Genomic DNA, 16,518 nt, shown 5'->3' with positions numbered 1-16,518 from the left:
CAACAGGGCAAGACTGCGGGCATATTATCAATTAACTTTTCCTAATTACTCACGTACAAAATTCAAAACAGTACCAAAAATAAGCTATCTATAGAAGAATAGCTGAACCCAAGCATACACTGTAAATATTCCCCAATTATGAAAACTACGTCACCAATCGGAATGCCTTCACAACGCAAGATTAGTGCCACGTTTGTAAGCTTAAACAAAATGCAAATAAATTGCATATTTCTAAACAAATGCTTGCCAGGGCACAGTGTCACATGCAGCTACTCATTTGTTCAACGTGAAAGACTTCCTATGCATTGTGTGTTTTCATCTAAAAATCAAACAATTTAATTTGAACACACCTTCTGAGAAGTTGATAATAATATCCCTTTTATTCCATTTCTCATATAGATTTTTTTTCTCTTTTATTTTTCTAATTTTACGCCAGTCCTTTTCTATCACATCTTCTGCTTCTCCTAGGATCTGGGGCAAAGACTTGCTAAGCCTTCCTATTTGCTTTTCCCCTGAAATTGGATTGATAGCCTGGGGCAGAGGGGCTATCTTCTTGACCTTTGTTTTATTTTATTTTTTTTTACCTATTGTACGGTTTTATTTATTTTATTTTTTACTTTATTTTAATTTACAATACTGTATTGGTTTTGCCATACATTGACATGAATCCACCATGGGTGTACATGCGTTCCCAAACATGAACCCCCCTCCCACCTCCCTCCCCATAACATCTCTCTGTTGACCTTTGTTTTAGAAGAAAAGTGAAAGTTAAATTCGCTCAGTAGTGTCTGACCCTTTGCTACCCCACGGACTATATAGTCCATGGAATTCTCCAGGCCAGGATACTGGAGTCAGTAGCCTTTCCCTTCTCCAGGGGATCTACCCAACCCAGGGAATGAACCCAGGTCTCCCACATTGCAGGCGGATTATTTTTGTTTGTTTGTTGTTGTTTAGTCACTATAAATATGTCTAACTTTTTTGCAACCCCATGGATTGTAGCCCACCAGGCCTCTATGTCCATGGAATTTCCCAGGCAAGAATACTGGCGTGGGTTGCCATTTCTTTCTCCAGTACAGGCGGATTCTTTACCAGCTGAGCCACAAGGGTTGTAGAAGGCCTTGTGAAAAGCCTACTTCCTCCCCACTCCATTGAGGCAGCTAACATCAGGGTTTTAGCCCAAGTCCTCTGCTTATAAGGTGAAATTTGATGGCCGCTCCCCAGCTTAGCTGTACCCTTTGTTCTGGGCTCTGCAGTTTCTCTCACAACAGAAGTGGGTTCTATTCCTCATACTTAGCCTTGTAATTTGCTTTGACTAACAGAATTCAGTAGAAGTGATGATGCACCAGTTCTCAGCAAAGCCTGTCTACATTCCGACACTTCCATCATTGTACAATAAGACACCCAGTTAATTAGCTTGCTAGTGGATGAAAGAACTCAGCCCAATATCCCCAGTCATCCCAGTCTAGCCATCCCACATCATTCAATAGCCAGCCAACTCCAGATAAATCCAGATCAGCCAACCCTCACATCTCATAAATTAAATAAAGGTTTTATGACTGCTGTGTCCTATTATTGTGGTGAGTGATAACTAATGCCACAGGTATGAACGTAATGTGACTATGATTGGGCCCTGGCCTCCATCAAAGGCTTGCTTTTGTTAATTAACCTTAAAAAACACAAGCTGATATCGTATGTCAATGAATTTTCAGGATACAACTTATAGTGTTAGGTGGTGTGGTGTTAGTGGCTTCAGTTCTATTCGGTTCTCAACTAGGGGTTTCAGTTCAGTTCTATTCAATTCTCAACTAGTGAGTTAAGAAATGACCCTGAACAAGTTGGTCAGTTGAGACAGTGGAATGGTGGTGGTGCACAGGGTTGGGGGAATAACCAAAGGCAAACTATATTCTTTAAAGAAAAAATGTATAGTATTGTTTGTTGTTTAGTCATTAAGTTGTGTCTGACTCCTTGTGACCCCATGGACTGTAGCCCACCAGGCTTTTCTGTACATGGGACACTCTTCTAAATATATATATATATATATATATGTGTGTGTGTGTGTGTGTGTGTGTGTGTGCGTGTGTGCATGCATGCTAAGTCACTTCAGTGGTGTCTGACTCTTTGCCACCCAATGGACTGCAGCCCACCAGGCTCCTCTGTCCATAGCATATCCAAGGCAAGAATACTGGAGTGGGTTGCCATGCCCTCCTCCGGGGGATCTTCTGCACCCAGGGATTGAACCCACGTCTCTTACGTCGCAAGTGGATACTTCATCTCTGAGCCATTGGGGAAGCGTATATTTTCAACTGTCTACTTACCTCTATTTTCACCTGCCTACTCAATAGGTTGCTGGAAACCAACAATCGGTTCTTTAGGGATGCTTAATGTGACTATTACTTTGAAGCAGACAGGATGCTTAAAATGTATGTTCATTAGAATGGGTCAATTTTCTTTAACAAACTAAGGGGACTTTTCTATTTCATAGATATTACTTTCAGAATCAAACAACATGAGTCTCAGTACTCATTCCCATGGGGTAGCTTTGAAATGGATTAAACTTCTACTAGAGTGGCAAAATCCAGCGCATATATAAAAAGTGCATTATTTAAGAGCTTGAAGCTGAAAGTGGATTTGAAGGAGTAATTGACTAAATACTAATAGCATCTAAGATATTAAAATAAAAGCTAAATAGGTTTCACATATGTGTTTTTAACATCCAATATTATTTTTCCCTAACCTTCTATCTGTAAAGAAAATTGAGAATTATGTATATACATATAAGAGAGACGAGAGAAACAGAGAGAAAAAGAAAGTAAGACAGTGAGAGTAAGAAAGAATGTATTAGGGTGTATGAGAGAAACTGCAGGAACACATGTAGAGTATCAGGATACAGGCTGTCTTTATATTTTATTTTCATAATCATACATTCAAAGTTCTATCAGTAAACACCATTGAAGAATATCAAAGTCATCTTGTGTTAAAATTACTTTTATTCAGGATGAAAAATACAACATGTAACCAGTTTAGATGATAATCTATGATTAGTTCTTTACCACATATTTCAAAAGAACTACATACTTGTTTCCCCTTGCTGTTACTGCAATATATTTCTTTATATTTACTCTTACTTAAAAGGTTACCATGTAGTGTTTTATGTAGCTTTTCCTTAATAGCAGATAGAGAACATGTTGCACACAATTACAGGCAGAAAAAAAATTAATACATAACTTTTCAAAGTAAGGACAAGGAATACACCAAATCTACAACTTTTACTTCAGAGTTCAGGGAATTTTTTTTCTTTAAATAGATATTTTTACTGGGTAAGATGTGATCTGATAGAAGCTCTAGATTTTTCAAACTGTAGCGGCATAAAGCTATTTCCAACGCGATGGATGAAGATGGATCTGAGGTAGAAAGGTGGTCATGGCTTTCCTCTTATATAAAACAATTTTCTTCTTCTCAAAATATCTTTACTGCAAATAGACACCCTTGCCCCCCAACCCACCCAACCTATTCTAAAGAACAGGAATTTCTAACTTTAAGCCTCCTTCTGGCCAGATCCCAGTTAAAGAAGAACTCAAAGTTAAAATGTCCTGATGTTTTAAAGCACATATGCTTCAATCAAAACACATTTCACTTTTTTTTTTTTTTTTGGTTTCTTTACATTTGGTAAACGACACGGCATGTTTAAACTGAACCAAATAAATGTTAAATCAGGAGCTGAACCAAATACCTAACTGAATGCACTCAAAGGTGTAAGCCAGGATTCCACCATCTAAGCATTAATTTCATTCTTCAATAGAAGCAGGTTTTTGATAAACATCGTTCCCAAATGCATTGGTCAAATGAAGGGTAATATAACAAGCTATTCCTTCAAAAAGTAAAATGAGACATTCATTAAATTTGTGTCTGCTTTCAGAAGGAAAATAACTGGGGGTTTCAAGAATCATAGAGGGCTTGAATATATTAGAGACACAAACAACCATTAAACTTTCTTCAAAGGGAACTAAAGACAACCATGTATTTTGGTATCACAATTAGGCACAGGTCTGCTGTGTACTGAATGATGAAAATCAAGACCTGGGAACTAGGAAAAGTTGGACCAAGTCTTGTTTCTGTGTCAAAATGAAAATATGCGTAAATGGGCAACCTTTGGTAAAATAATCTTTGAGATTATTATAATTCTGTCATACAGATTGGAACATGAAATAAATAAAGAAATCAACACCTACTTATATAGAGTAGGGAGATAAAAGACAAGAGGAAAAAAAATCCCAATAGAAATGCCTGTTAGACCCACAGGATTTTTATTGCGATTATCCAAGTGGTCACTAAAGAAGTAAGTGTATGATGTGAAGTAAAGGTAAACAGTATACACAGAGCTGTAGCCTAATCCATAAATGTATAATATTTGATTGACATATATGAAATTGTTAATTTGGCCAAATCATGGAAACAAATAAAATCTATTTGGTCATGTGGCTGATGAATTATAAATAACCAAAACATAATGGTAAAAGCATCAAATACACATGAAGTTATTGTACAAGGTTAATATGAAGGAATGTAAAAATGTAAAATTGTCTTCTAATTCTTATGCATTTGTCCACGGTTATTAAAAAGAAGGTCTCATATTAGAAACCCCCCACCCACTTTCCCAATACTGTATACAGTATACAAATCAGTGACAAATGTATTTCCATTTCCAAATACCATTCTGTTCATTAATTTACAGTTGCATAGAAAGGGAAGAAGAAAACAATAATATATGATTATTATAAAAACAAAATATCCTTTCCTCTTTGGATAGGCAGTGTTTTACTCCTTCAGTAGAACACACAGTCCGCACCCAACAGCATAATTCAAAGAGCCATGGAGCTTCTGATTAAATGGAACTTGACATTGGCATTTGCTGAAAAGGGCAACACTGTAAATCAAGAAATGTTGGTTGGCTAGATGAATACTTCACATTGCCTGTGGGAAGAGAAAATAGCACTGTCAGAGCAACATTTACAGAAGGCATTACAGGTAGCAGAGAGCTGTCAACTCTTAAAAACAAAAAAGTGCTTCTTTCAGCACAGACAAGCCCTCTTTTGCTACGTTCAGTGGGGACACTTTTACTCCCATGTGACTTTTGTTTCTGGAATGAAGTCCTTTGCTTTCATCCTAAAGTTTCATAGCCTGCTTTTCATCAACTCAGCTGATATAGAGGAAGTCTGGAAGACTTTTCTCTTGTCCAGGCTGGAAACCAAGTTAAAACTGAGACGATTTGTCTTTTTTTTTTTCTTCCTGAGAGATACTAATGTTGACTGAATTAGGTTGGTGCAAGCACTCCTTTGTGTTCCTCTGAGGGTCTGTGGGAGGTCTTCTGCAGAACTGGTACCCTGACAATTCCAGGGTACCAGCTGGATCCCAGCTGGGATCCAGACAATGATAATTCAAGACAAGAATCAAAGCCCAAGGGTGTGCAGTGGTGCCAGTTAAAGGCTCAGCGCCAATGTACAGAAGCAAGGGAGGATAGAAATCCAGGTCACACTCAGAGGAGTGCCATCAACCTTTCAGAGGTCAAATGGTTGGGTCCATTATCATTAAAACCTATGTCCTCAAACTCTTCTCTAAATGCGTCTTTCACTGACTTGCTCTGATGGATATCTACATCTCCCTAAAGGCACAGCTTCCTCCATAGAAAGGAAAGACTTCTTCCCATAGGACTGTTTTTCATCTCTCACACTCCTCAGATATTGCATAGGTTCATATTGTGTTTTTCAGGGCCTTTTCTCTCTCTCCTTCCTAAAAGTACCCAGCTTTGAATCTCTTGTCATCAAACCATACCACCCAAACCACCCACTATGCAGTCATCTTCTGGCCTCTTAGCTCATGTCTCCTTACCTCTTGAAGAAAAAAATGGCTGTCATTCATTGGTTCTAAACGTTCATGATTTCAATACACAGATGGTTTTTCCAAACCTATGGCCTCTCAGCTCCTTGTGCTCCACTCCTCCCAGAATCTGTTCTTCACCCTTTCTCAGCCTTCCACTCAAATCTGGATGATTGCCAATACCTGCATCCCTTCCAATATTTCAATTTCAATCATCCCCCTTTCTGACAACCCACCCGTACTTCTCCAGCTTACCTCCACTAGGACCCAAACTTCACTCATCCTATGGTACTATGGCCTATGGATTTTCTGTCTCCCACACCTATTGCATCCTCACTATTCTTCCTACCAGACTTGGGTGCAAGCATTATCATCACTCCTCTGCCTCTTCCCTTGAACTGTTGTACCCTCTTGGCCAAACAACTACTTCAACTTAAATGCAATAAATTTCAAGTTAAATGCAATAAATTTCAAGTTAAATGCAATACTCGGCCTACTCTGGTGCCTGTGCCCATGAACTTGAATGTAGCTGAAGGGCAACACATAGTCCTGCAGACAGGCCTCAAGTTAAATTCTCAAGCAAGCAAGTGGTGGCCTTTAATGCTACCTGGCAGTCACTCTATTTCCACATGCTCTCCCCAGCTCCAAGCATCTACTGTACATCTTCCAGTCTCTCCTCATACCTCCAAGGCCTCCTGCCCATCCTCACTCTGTGCTGAAGCCCCTGCTTCTGATCCACTAAGACAACAGAACATTCACAGGACTTGGCTCTCTGGGATGAGGTTCTTCCTTCTCACAGGCTCTCATACCACAGCCACTGATCTACTTCATATTCCCTTGTGTTCCCTCCAGTTACTAAAGATGAACCATTGGTGCTTCCCCTTAATATCTTAGCCTCTTGTGCCATTAAGACAGTAGCACAATCAGAGGGTTCATGGTTTCAAAAAGATTCATAAACAAGTTCATAAGGAAAAATGTTCTCCAAAGATTTACTGTGGTCTTGGGACACACTATTTCTAAGACTACCTGATAAGGAAAATACTGAAAAACACATGGGTTATATCTGCCAACAGTTCTCAGCAAATTCTTAAATGAAAAATCAAAATCTTCTCCCCTCCGAGTAACAAAGCAGCTTTGTGTACTGCCCCAGGCACGGCTTTTAAGTCCATGTTCTGCGGTAGATATCCAAAGTAGATGTTTGGGAGAACCCTGTCAGCTAAACCTATCTGGAGTAATTTTACATAGTACATAGAACTATTAAAGGCTTGAGTTGACTGAGCGACTTTCACTTTGGGCTTCCCTGGTAGCTCAACTGGTAAAGAATCCACGTGCAATGTGAAGACCCTGGTTTGATTCCTGGGTCGGGAAGATCCCCTGGAGAAGGGAACAGCTACCCACTCCAGTATCCTGGCCTGGAAAATTCCATGGACAGTATAGTTCACGGGGTCACAAAGAGTTGGACACAACTGAAAGACTTTCACTAAAAAGCTGTTAGAACACAAAAGATCTGGCAACTGGGGCATCTGGAAAAACTGGCTTGGGAGGGGTCCCCCTCCTCAGACTGACAAACTATTGTACCAAATCAACTAACATGTCAACAAGTTTCCTTATTTACACGGGGAATGAATCAAAAGTGCTGTGCTGTGCTTGGTCACTTGTCGTGTCCCACTCTTTGTGACCCCATGGACTGTAGCCTGCCAGGCTCCTCTGTCCCTGGGATTCTCCAGGCAAGAATACTGGAGTAGGTTGCCGTACCCACCTCTAGGGGATCTCCCCAACCCAGGAATCGAATTCATATCTCCAGCATCTGCATGGCAGGCAGGTTCGTTATCCTCTGAGCCACCTGGGAAGCCCACTAAGACCCCATAAATCTTGTTTCCATTAGCTCATGGTATCGGAATGTGGAGAAGCAAAGCTACAGGTCTGTCTCCTGACTGCCTTCATAAGGCATGTCACTGGTCTGTTATCAACTGCACACAGGCCTCCTGAATGCATGCTTTCTCCAGCCTTGCAGAGCTCTTAAACTGCAGCTGTATGCAACATATGCAGTAAGCAAGGGCACCAGTATAAAGACAAACACTGACTAAATAGTGTCAGAGCAGCATTTCACGTACTCTCATCAAGCACGGGATATGAAGTAAGTGAAGAGCAAAACAGGGAGAAATCATGTCCTAGGGCAGGGCTGGTAGGCACTGCGAGTGGGCTGTGCAGGAGGGTCCTGTGCACTAGCAGGAAGCCAAGGGATAAACTCCATACCATGGTGCTACCAAGAAATGGGAAGAAAGGGATCTAACAGGAAAACATTCTGTCCCTAAATAAAAACAGAGCATGGTTCATGGACTCTGAATGCACATTCATAGCATAAAAGAATTTCAATTCTCTGTTTTCATAAGGTGAAAATATAGCAAAAATCAAAAATCAACAGTAGCTAATCGCTTAAACATTTTATTTTTAAATAAAGAAAGGAAAAAATACAAAATAAAAAAGCAAACCGGCCATCCTGTGAAGCATGTGGGATCTTAGTTCCCTGAACAGGGATTGAACCCTGACTCTGCATTGGAAGCACAGTCTTAACCACTGGATCACCAGGGAAGTCCCACTAATCGCTTACTCCAAGTTATAATCTGTAGCACCTAAACCAATCAACCCATGAACTCTTACCTGTGGCCTGCTGGGGAGATTTGCTGAAAGAGAAGACAAAAACAGTCAACTGCAGGCAGTTCTGTGGTTCTCCCTTTTATGCATGCAAAAGTGTGAACTGTACCATTCCCAGCTGCTAAATGGATATTAATAAGAAAATAAGAAAGAGATTTGGGGAAGGTTTTTTTTTTTTTTTTTGGCCAGATGCTTCAACAGGGCTAGTTTCCCTACTTAGCTTTTCATATCCCATGTGCTTTAAGAAATAAAAATTCCACCAAAATATGCAAAAGATACGCCAGCTCTCTCAAATCAGTACATGCTAAAGCATTCAGTGAATAATTAGTTTTGCAAAAAAAAATCTCAAAATTTCCCACTGAAATCATGCCATATATTTGGTTTATGCATTAGAACAGAGAAAATTCTGTATATTCTCCTGAACAGTACAAATTCTGACCAAGAAGTCATTAAGGAAATGCCAGGGCCAGAGTCTTTAGTTTCTGCCACCCTTACCCCAAAGACCAGGAAGATGGTGGCAATAACCTAGTCTTTAGCACTCAGAAGTCTTGTAGGAACTTGGGTTATTCCTTGTGCCTTCCATGGGCTAAGTTAAGAGCGTGAGATAAGTTAGAATATGGTGTCTACTTTGCCTTTGCATCTGAGCAGCTCAGTTCCTCCTTGGTGGCAGAGGGCATGTGCAGTGAAGCTGATCCAGTACAACTTGAAAGGGCAGCCACTAGCACAGCTCTTCTCTAAGGCCTCTGAGGTTTCATCTCTCCCTTTCACTGTGACATCTCACAATTTCTGAACTGGTACTCAGCCCTGGGAGAGAGAGGCGCTCCACTGCTTATGATGGTAGCATCTGTTCTGGGTCATTAAAGATTGTCCCTAATCAAACAGCATGTGACTACTTTCATCATTCCATTTTTTTGTTTCCCCCTTTTTGAAGGGAAACAAACAAACAAAAAAAAACCTGTGACCACACAGTAGGTGCTTCGTGAGAAAAAGATAGAGCAAGAAGTGGAAGCTTCTTATGATGCCCTGGAGGGAAAGTGTGCACCCCAGTAGTATTAGGGGGAATAATCAAGTCCTATCAATTATGTAAGTTATATCAGGGAAAAAAGAGTGGACTTTCTTACATATGGAAATTACACTTGCACAGAACTACACCCTCTTGAGGGAAAGCTTAGTTGCATGAGCATGAAGTATACCATAGGCAGAGTTAAGCTTCTCTTCTCAGTAGCAAACAGCCAAATCCAAACAGAAATCAAATCTGTTTTGCTGCAAATCAATATTTTAACCCTGTAGCCTCTTATTAAATAAAGGCTGCAAGTTCCCTCTTGAACAAATCATACAAACACATATTTTAAAGAAATCAGGAAATCATTGTATTTTAGTAGGTCTTGAAGTTTTGATGAATGTCAATCAAGCTCAATAAATATAGGCAATTCACAGTGAGAATATGCCTGCAGATAAAATAATTTTAAAAGCATGTGTTAGTCTATTAGTGAAAATAATATTCAGCTTACTACTAGCATTCTGTATATCTGGATGACATAAAAGAAAAAAACAACAACAAAATGATGTTACACTGAAAAAATTAGTTACAGCAGTCAGTGGAAATTTTAGTATATCAGTTAATAGGCAACTCGATTACTTTCCCTTCATTAACTTCTTGCCAGTAAGAGATGGAAATGCTTGTGTCTCTGCTCTGAAACTCAACATAAATAATTAAAATAAAACTTTAAAAGGCCATAATTCAAGGATGCTATCAGGACCAAGTGGGACATTAATCCAAGACAGAGGATTTATAAAGTGTTATGTGCAACAATATACAGACAGAGTAAGAAAAAAAAGTCATGTTTAAGTAGGCAATTCATGCAATTAGGATTTAAGAATACAGTTTCATTTTAATTCCAAGAGTGCCAGGAGTGGAAATTCACTTGTGACCATGCTAATTTTTAATTCACAAAGGATCAAAAGTCAAGATTAACATGCAGATCAATTCACTGTATGCTGGTGACCAGTAATTTTAAAGTTCTCATTAGTTACAGGGGCTCAAGAAATTAGCTTGGCATTGGGAGGATGCCAATCCAATTTGCTTTCAAAAATTCTCCAAAGATGGTCAGTAAGCTTTGGGAGTTTGTGATGGACAGGGAAGCCTGGCATGCTGCAGTCCATGGGGTTGCAAAGAGTCAGACATGACTGAGTGACTGAACTGAACTGAAGCTTTGGACATGCAAAGGCTTATTAAAGTATTTGCTAGCTTGTACAGCTTAAAAGGGGCAAAAAAGCAAAGGAATCTGACTGAACCTTCTAAGTACTATCTAGTACTATCAATTAAACCTTCCTTCCCAATAGGAAAATTTAATCATTCATTCATTCACTCATTCAATTCAGAAATATATTGGGAACCAAATCTGGGGCAGGTGCTCATTTCTATTCTATATCCATTTTAAAAAAAAGTTTAATCAATCCAGGCAGAATTTTAAAAGTATATATCAATTTCACAAATAAATCAATTTATGTTTTTATTTTTATGAAAAGCTATCCCTATCTTGGGAGATTTTTATATGATCAAAGTATAAACACTCTTTACTGTCATTTAAAATGGTATTTTCTGAGGAGAGGATGGAAAGGGGTGTAACGACAGGCTGTTTTATATACTACATATATATGATGAATAATATATAATAGTGCTGTGCTGAGCTAAGTCACTTACTGCTGCTGCTGCTGCTGCTAAGTCACATCAGTCATGTCTGACTCTGTGCGACCCCATAGATGGCAGCTCACCAGGCTCCCCCGTCCCTGGGATTCTCCAGGCAAGAGCACTGAAGTGGGTTGCCATTTCCTTCTTCAATGCATGAAAGTGAAAAGAGAAAGTGAAGTCGCTCAGTTGTGTCCGACTCTTTGCGACCCCATGGACTACAGCCTACCAGGCTCCTCTGTCCATGGGAGTTTCCAGGCAAGAGTACTGCAGTGGGTTGCCAGTGCCTTCTCCGTGAGTCACTTGAGTCATGTCCAGCTCTTTGCAACCCCATGGACCATAGCCTGCCAGACTCCTCTTTTCATGGGATTCTCCAGGCAAGAATCCTGGAGTGGGCTGCCATTTCCTATTCCAGGGAATCTTCCCAACCCAGGAATTGAACCCGAGTCTATTATGTCTCCTGCATGGGCAGGTGGGTGGTTCTTCTCCACTAGCGCCACCTGATATGTAACACTAAAATCTTAGTGTAATGGCTGACTAGAGTTAATCACCCTAAAATTATAAATTTTAAAATAATACATTCTGATTTCTTTAAAATATTATTTAAAATATAATCGCAGCATTAAGTAGTATGTATGTCTGTACAGTAAGCTGTTTGTTTGAAACAGCAGAAATGTTTTTGCAGACAGCTCAGTAGAAACTGCAAGACGCCAAGGTGCTGAAGACAAAATGTTTGGGGGAAAAAAATCAATAAATAACAATCATACAGTTTCCTCTGGGATTTTTATTTGGTTATTTTCTGGCTCTTGGTTGTTCATATGGAAAATTCACGGGGTCATAATCTGCCATGCTTTAAATTGTTTGCCCTTTATACAGTGACTATTTTATTCCTTAAGAAAAGAACCCCTGAACTGAAAAAAAAAGAAAAGAAAAGAAAAGAAAAGAAAACAAAACCCACACCAAATCAAAAAACAGGGTGGGGGGTGTGAAATGGAAAATAATCCCTTTTTACATCTGAACTTGATGACATCAGAAGATAATATCTGAAGAAAAGAGAAGGGATGACTTAGAAGAAGCTATTTTCAGACTTTGTCTGGCATACCACAAAAAACACTCTTTTGGAGAAATGTACCTTTCTTACTATGGCCTGCACTGAAGAGGATAATTTCTCCTTAAAGACAGGCTTGTTTTATGTGCCCCGTGTCGCTCGCAGGGCAGATCAAAGGATCTCAAAGAGCAGGGTGGCACTGGCCCTCCACCCCGGGATGTGATGGCATCCAGGTTGGGCTTTGTTTGCCTTGCTGACATATAGAAAGCTTGATTTATCTGCAAATAATGTTCAGTCTCGCTTCCAATACTGCTGTTATCTCACCAAAGAAGACAAAGGGCCTCACACAGGAAAAAAGAAATGGAAGGAAAAAGCACAGCAGTGGCGTTACGATCTTTCATACTCACGGCAACAGGATGGAAACGTACTGTTGATCTGCTCCATGACCTCTGTGAGGTCCGTGCTGGTGTCATGAGGGGGCGCCAGCAGCTCCTCTGCCGCTGTGCCTGCAGATACAAAGAACAACAGACGCTCTCAAATTCACGTCAGGTCTTCCATTAAAACCCAACTGCGGGGGAAAAAATGCCAGTACTGGCCTCTAAACATCCGTGTGAAAATAGTCTCCTTGCAAAGAATAATTTTAGGGGAAAATTCCAAAATCATTTCTGCATTAATTTCTGGTAACAGAATTGTACATAATTAAAATGTATTAGATGTTTCTATAGAAAGAATTCAAGTGCCAGGGGAAAATTCACGAGTGAAAAATAAGTAATGGGGTCATATGATTTCTTAGTTAGAATTCCACTATTTTGCACAGCTATTTTAAAAATAACTTTATTTATTTTTGGCTGTGCTGGGTCTTCATTGCTGCATGTGGGCCTTTCTCTAGTTGCGGAGCACAGGCTCTAGGGCGTTGCAAATTTCAGTAGTTACAGCACATGGGCTTAGTAGTTGCAGCTCCCAGGCTCCAGAACACAGGTTCAATAGTTGTGCTGCAAGGGCTTATTAGTTTCTCTGTGGCATATGGGATCTTCCCAGACCAGGGACTGAACCTGTGTCTCCTGCATTGACAGGAGGATTATTTACCACTGAGCCACCAGGGATGCCCATCAAGTATATTTTCATATGAGAAATATATTCCATTAATTTTTTCCTTTCCTTCTTGATGGAGACTTCAGCATAGGCTAGCTGACACTGCTACAAAGTTAGAAGTATTTTATAAGATACCTTCTATTTTGACATTTATTTACTCTACAATCAACAGCAAAATAATTCTCATTTAACAATTTAAAATAATTTCACTATTTTAGGTTTTCCTTTGATATATGCAGCAAAAGGTATGCCATTAACAAATTAATTTGGTTAAAGTATGGGGTTCTCAGTAGGATTTTAGAACTTAATTTTATCAATAACAAAATGTCATTCCAGAATTCCTGGTTGACAGAGCCCATCCTCACAACAGTGACAGGTCCCCATTGTGACCAATGACAGGCTAGGTGGGACTTCAACCTCAGATGAGGGTGGGTGAGGCAGAAATGTCTGGGGGAACTAGGATGGAGAAAGCAGAATACTGAGTCCCCAGCCCTGGGCAGAGGAAACTATATTTTATGTGATATTCTTTAGTCGTTTATTCTGAATGTGTACAACTATGAAATTTCAGAGACAGAAGTTTATTGAAAAAAAAAATCATTCCTAAGGCAAAGAACAAAATAAACTGTTGCTCATCCCAAAAGGAAGGAGCTCTTTTTCCCCTCTCATCAAAATTCGATTCACTACTATACCTTACACAAACAAGTGCATTATAGTTTATTATTCTAAAATGCTTGCTTTTTTTGGTATTGTTAAAATGGCTTTGTACTCAGCTGAGATGAAAGAGAATACAAATTCCCTTATGCTTAAGGCACGCATGTGCAAGAATGTTACTTAAAATGAAAAGTGCACAAATGGCAAAGCCCGGGGTAAACCAGGGGAGAGAGTAGCTGAGTCTTGCGGATACAGACCTGCCTGGTGGAACTGTGGGCCCGGGTCTGGATCCAGCGAATAGTTCAGTGCCGACTGCTGAGGGGAAGCCCAAGGAGAGACGCCATTGATTTGTGAATCAGATTCAGGCTGAAATCACATTCAGAGGTGAGAATTGAAGAGATTCAAAAAGTGATTAAAGAAAACATTTCTGTTTCTAACTTCCCTTCCCCAACTACGGATAGTTAAATCACATAACATCCTTCACCCTCCGTCATTTTCAAATACGCTTTAACATCAGTTGGTGGACTCACTAGTGTTCAACTGAGGACCAAATGGTCCTTCCCTTTGGATCTGAGAACTTTGAAGAATTCACTTGGTTATATGGCAGGATTTACCTATCAATGTCAGGGTCATTCCCTCAATTGTTCTACGACTTCTATGTCAACCAAGCGATTTTGGAAGGTGTTTCATTCATCTTTAAAATTAACACTGCTTCTCATCCAGTAAATTTATCTAATTTAAAAATTATGTGAATTTTTAATTTAAATCAATAGTTAAGGGCAATATTGGAGAGCGGTAAAGGGTATGAGTTTGGTTTTTTTGGTTTTTTATTGAAGTTGCTTTACAATGCTGTGTTAGTTTGTTAGTTTCTCTTGTACAGCAAAGCGAGTCAGTTATACATGTACACATATATCCACTCCTTTTAGATTCCCATATAGGTCATTACAGAGTACTGAATAAAGTTCCCTGTGCTTGAAGAGCGTGATTTTGGATTCAGCTGCTTAGATACAGACTTGGTCACTCAGAGCTGTCTAATTCTGAGGCAATTTTATAGCTACCTGTTTTTTATTTACACAAACCTAGACTTTTTTTAAATTTAAAAACTAGGGTTGGTGATAAGAATATCTGCACGAGAGGGTTTTGTGAAGGAGGTGATCAATTAGTAGTGATTGGAATGGACTCTGACACACCTAATAAATACTTCACAAAGGCAGGAAGGTTGCAATGGTGATGGATACACTGACAGGTACATGGTCAGATTAGAAAAGTGTGATTCATTGTAAAGGCAATGCAGAGGTTCCATTGATTTTGATGCTGTTTGTTTCCATTAAATCTATATTAGCCGAAGTCTGGCAGTTTTGCTAGTTTTTACTATCAGAGTTGAATTTTCCATCAGCTTTTGGCATTCATGCTAGGTCATTAAGAAGAGATAAGAGCCTTATCGTCTGGAATATACAGAGCTATTTAGATATCCGATATCTTGTAAAGCATTACTGTGTAATTCTGAAGGCTCATGAGCCATTAGGCAGCTCAGTCTAATGGGAGGAAGAGAGTGGGGGGAGGCAGGGGGTGAGCAGGAGAGCCTTGGCTCTCTTCAGAGCATCACCAGGCTACAGCAAACAAAACTTTCAAGCACAACTGCCTTCCACAGCAATTCTACCTGTGCACCAAGTCCTTAATACTCACACTTCATATTCTAAATAAGAGAGTTCGAGGGAAAAGTCATCCAGGCACTATTCAGAAACATCATACTTACAATATTGACAATACAGTTTTTCCATTGTATGGGAGTGACATCAAGGTAAGAACCTAATATTCGAAGGACTAAGAGAAAGCCTGCCAGGGGAAGGTCTACATAATGCACAGTTTCTAAATAAACCTTCTCCCCCAAAACAGTCTCACGCAAAGTCTGAAACAATGACAGACATTCAGAAAGTATAAGGGGTGTTTTGTGGCCCGCTGTATAGGTAATGCAAAAATTACACTGTTTTGAATGATTCTGACAAGTTAAAAGAGACTGCTAAGCAACTGTGAAAAGATGGTTTTCTAAAATTTGAGAAAATCACTGGAGAGAAAGTTGTTTCTGCCTTTGATTCATACATCATTTCTGGAGAAAAGCACTCCTATTCACTGTCTAGGGGCCCCCACACTACATGGGCTAGAGAAGAAAGCAAAAGATAGCATGAATGGTGATCTCAGGGATTCTTCAGGAGAAGGAAGTTCCAGGCCCATCGTCTGGGATTCTCCACAATAAACACCTGCAGCAAAGATATCTTCACTACTAGCTCTGTGACACGATCCCCGCTCTTCAGCTGCTAGATGTAATCAGTTACTTAATTCTCCAAAGTGTGTATGTCTTTATAGATGATACTAGCTTGTTATATATCATACTACCTTGTTATGGTCCCTAACAAGATTGCAGAAACTATATCTGATGCTTCTTTTATATCCCAAAGAACAGTGTGTTTCAAAATCGCAGGCTATTATCCACTGATGAGTTATAAAATTG

General features: G+C 39.6%; 1 protein-coding gene across 29 annotated transcripts in view; it reads right to left on the bottom strand.

Moving 5' to 3' along the window:
• Window positions 1–2,969: 2,969 nt before the first annotated feature.
• Window positions 2,970–16,518, bottom strand: part of UTRN (utrophin) — a 555,518-nt gene continuing 541,969 nt past the window's right edge. For 15 of the 29 annotated variants that reach the window (XM_060419779.1, XM_060419784.1, XM_060419780.1 and 12 more), the window contains 3 exons: window positions 14,267–14,375; window positions 12,674–12,772; window positions 2,970–8,558 (listed from right to left, as the gene is read on the bottom strand). In XM_060419779.1, coding sequence (XP_060275762.1) covers window positions 8,482–8,558; window positions 12,674–12,772; window positions 14,267–14,375 — 285 coding nt within the window. In that variant the 3' untranslated portion in view covers window positions 2,970–8,481. The remainder of the gene's footprint in view (window positions 8,559–12,673; window positions 12,773–14,266; window positions 14,376–16,518) is intronic. The other 14 variants (XM_042253577.2, XM_042253578.2, XM_060419788.1 and 11 more) reach the window with 2 other exon arrangements.

This window comes from Ovis aries, chromosome 8 (genome assembly GCF_016772045.2).
Source record: "Ovis aries strain OAR_USU_Benz2616 breed Rambouillet chromosome 8, ARS-UI_Ramb_v3.0, whole genome shotgun sequence".
In the NCBI taxonomy this organism is placed as follows: Eukaryota; Metazoa; Chordata; class Mammalia; order Artiodactyla; family Bovidae; genus Ovis; species Ovis aries.
The sequence above is the reverse complement of the archived record's forward strand: the minus strand, read 5'-3'. Positions and strand labels throughout refer to the sequence as shown.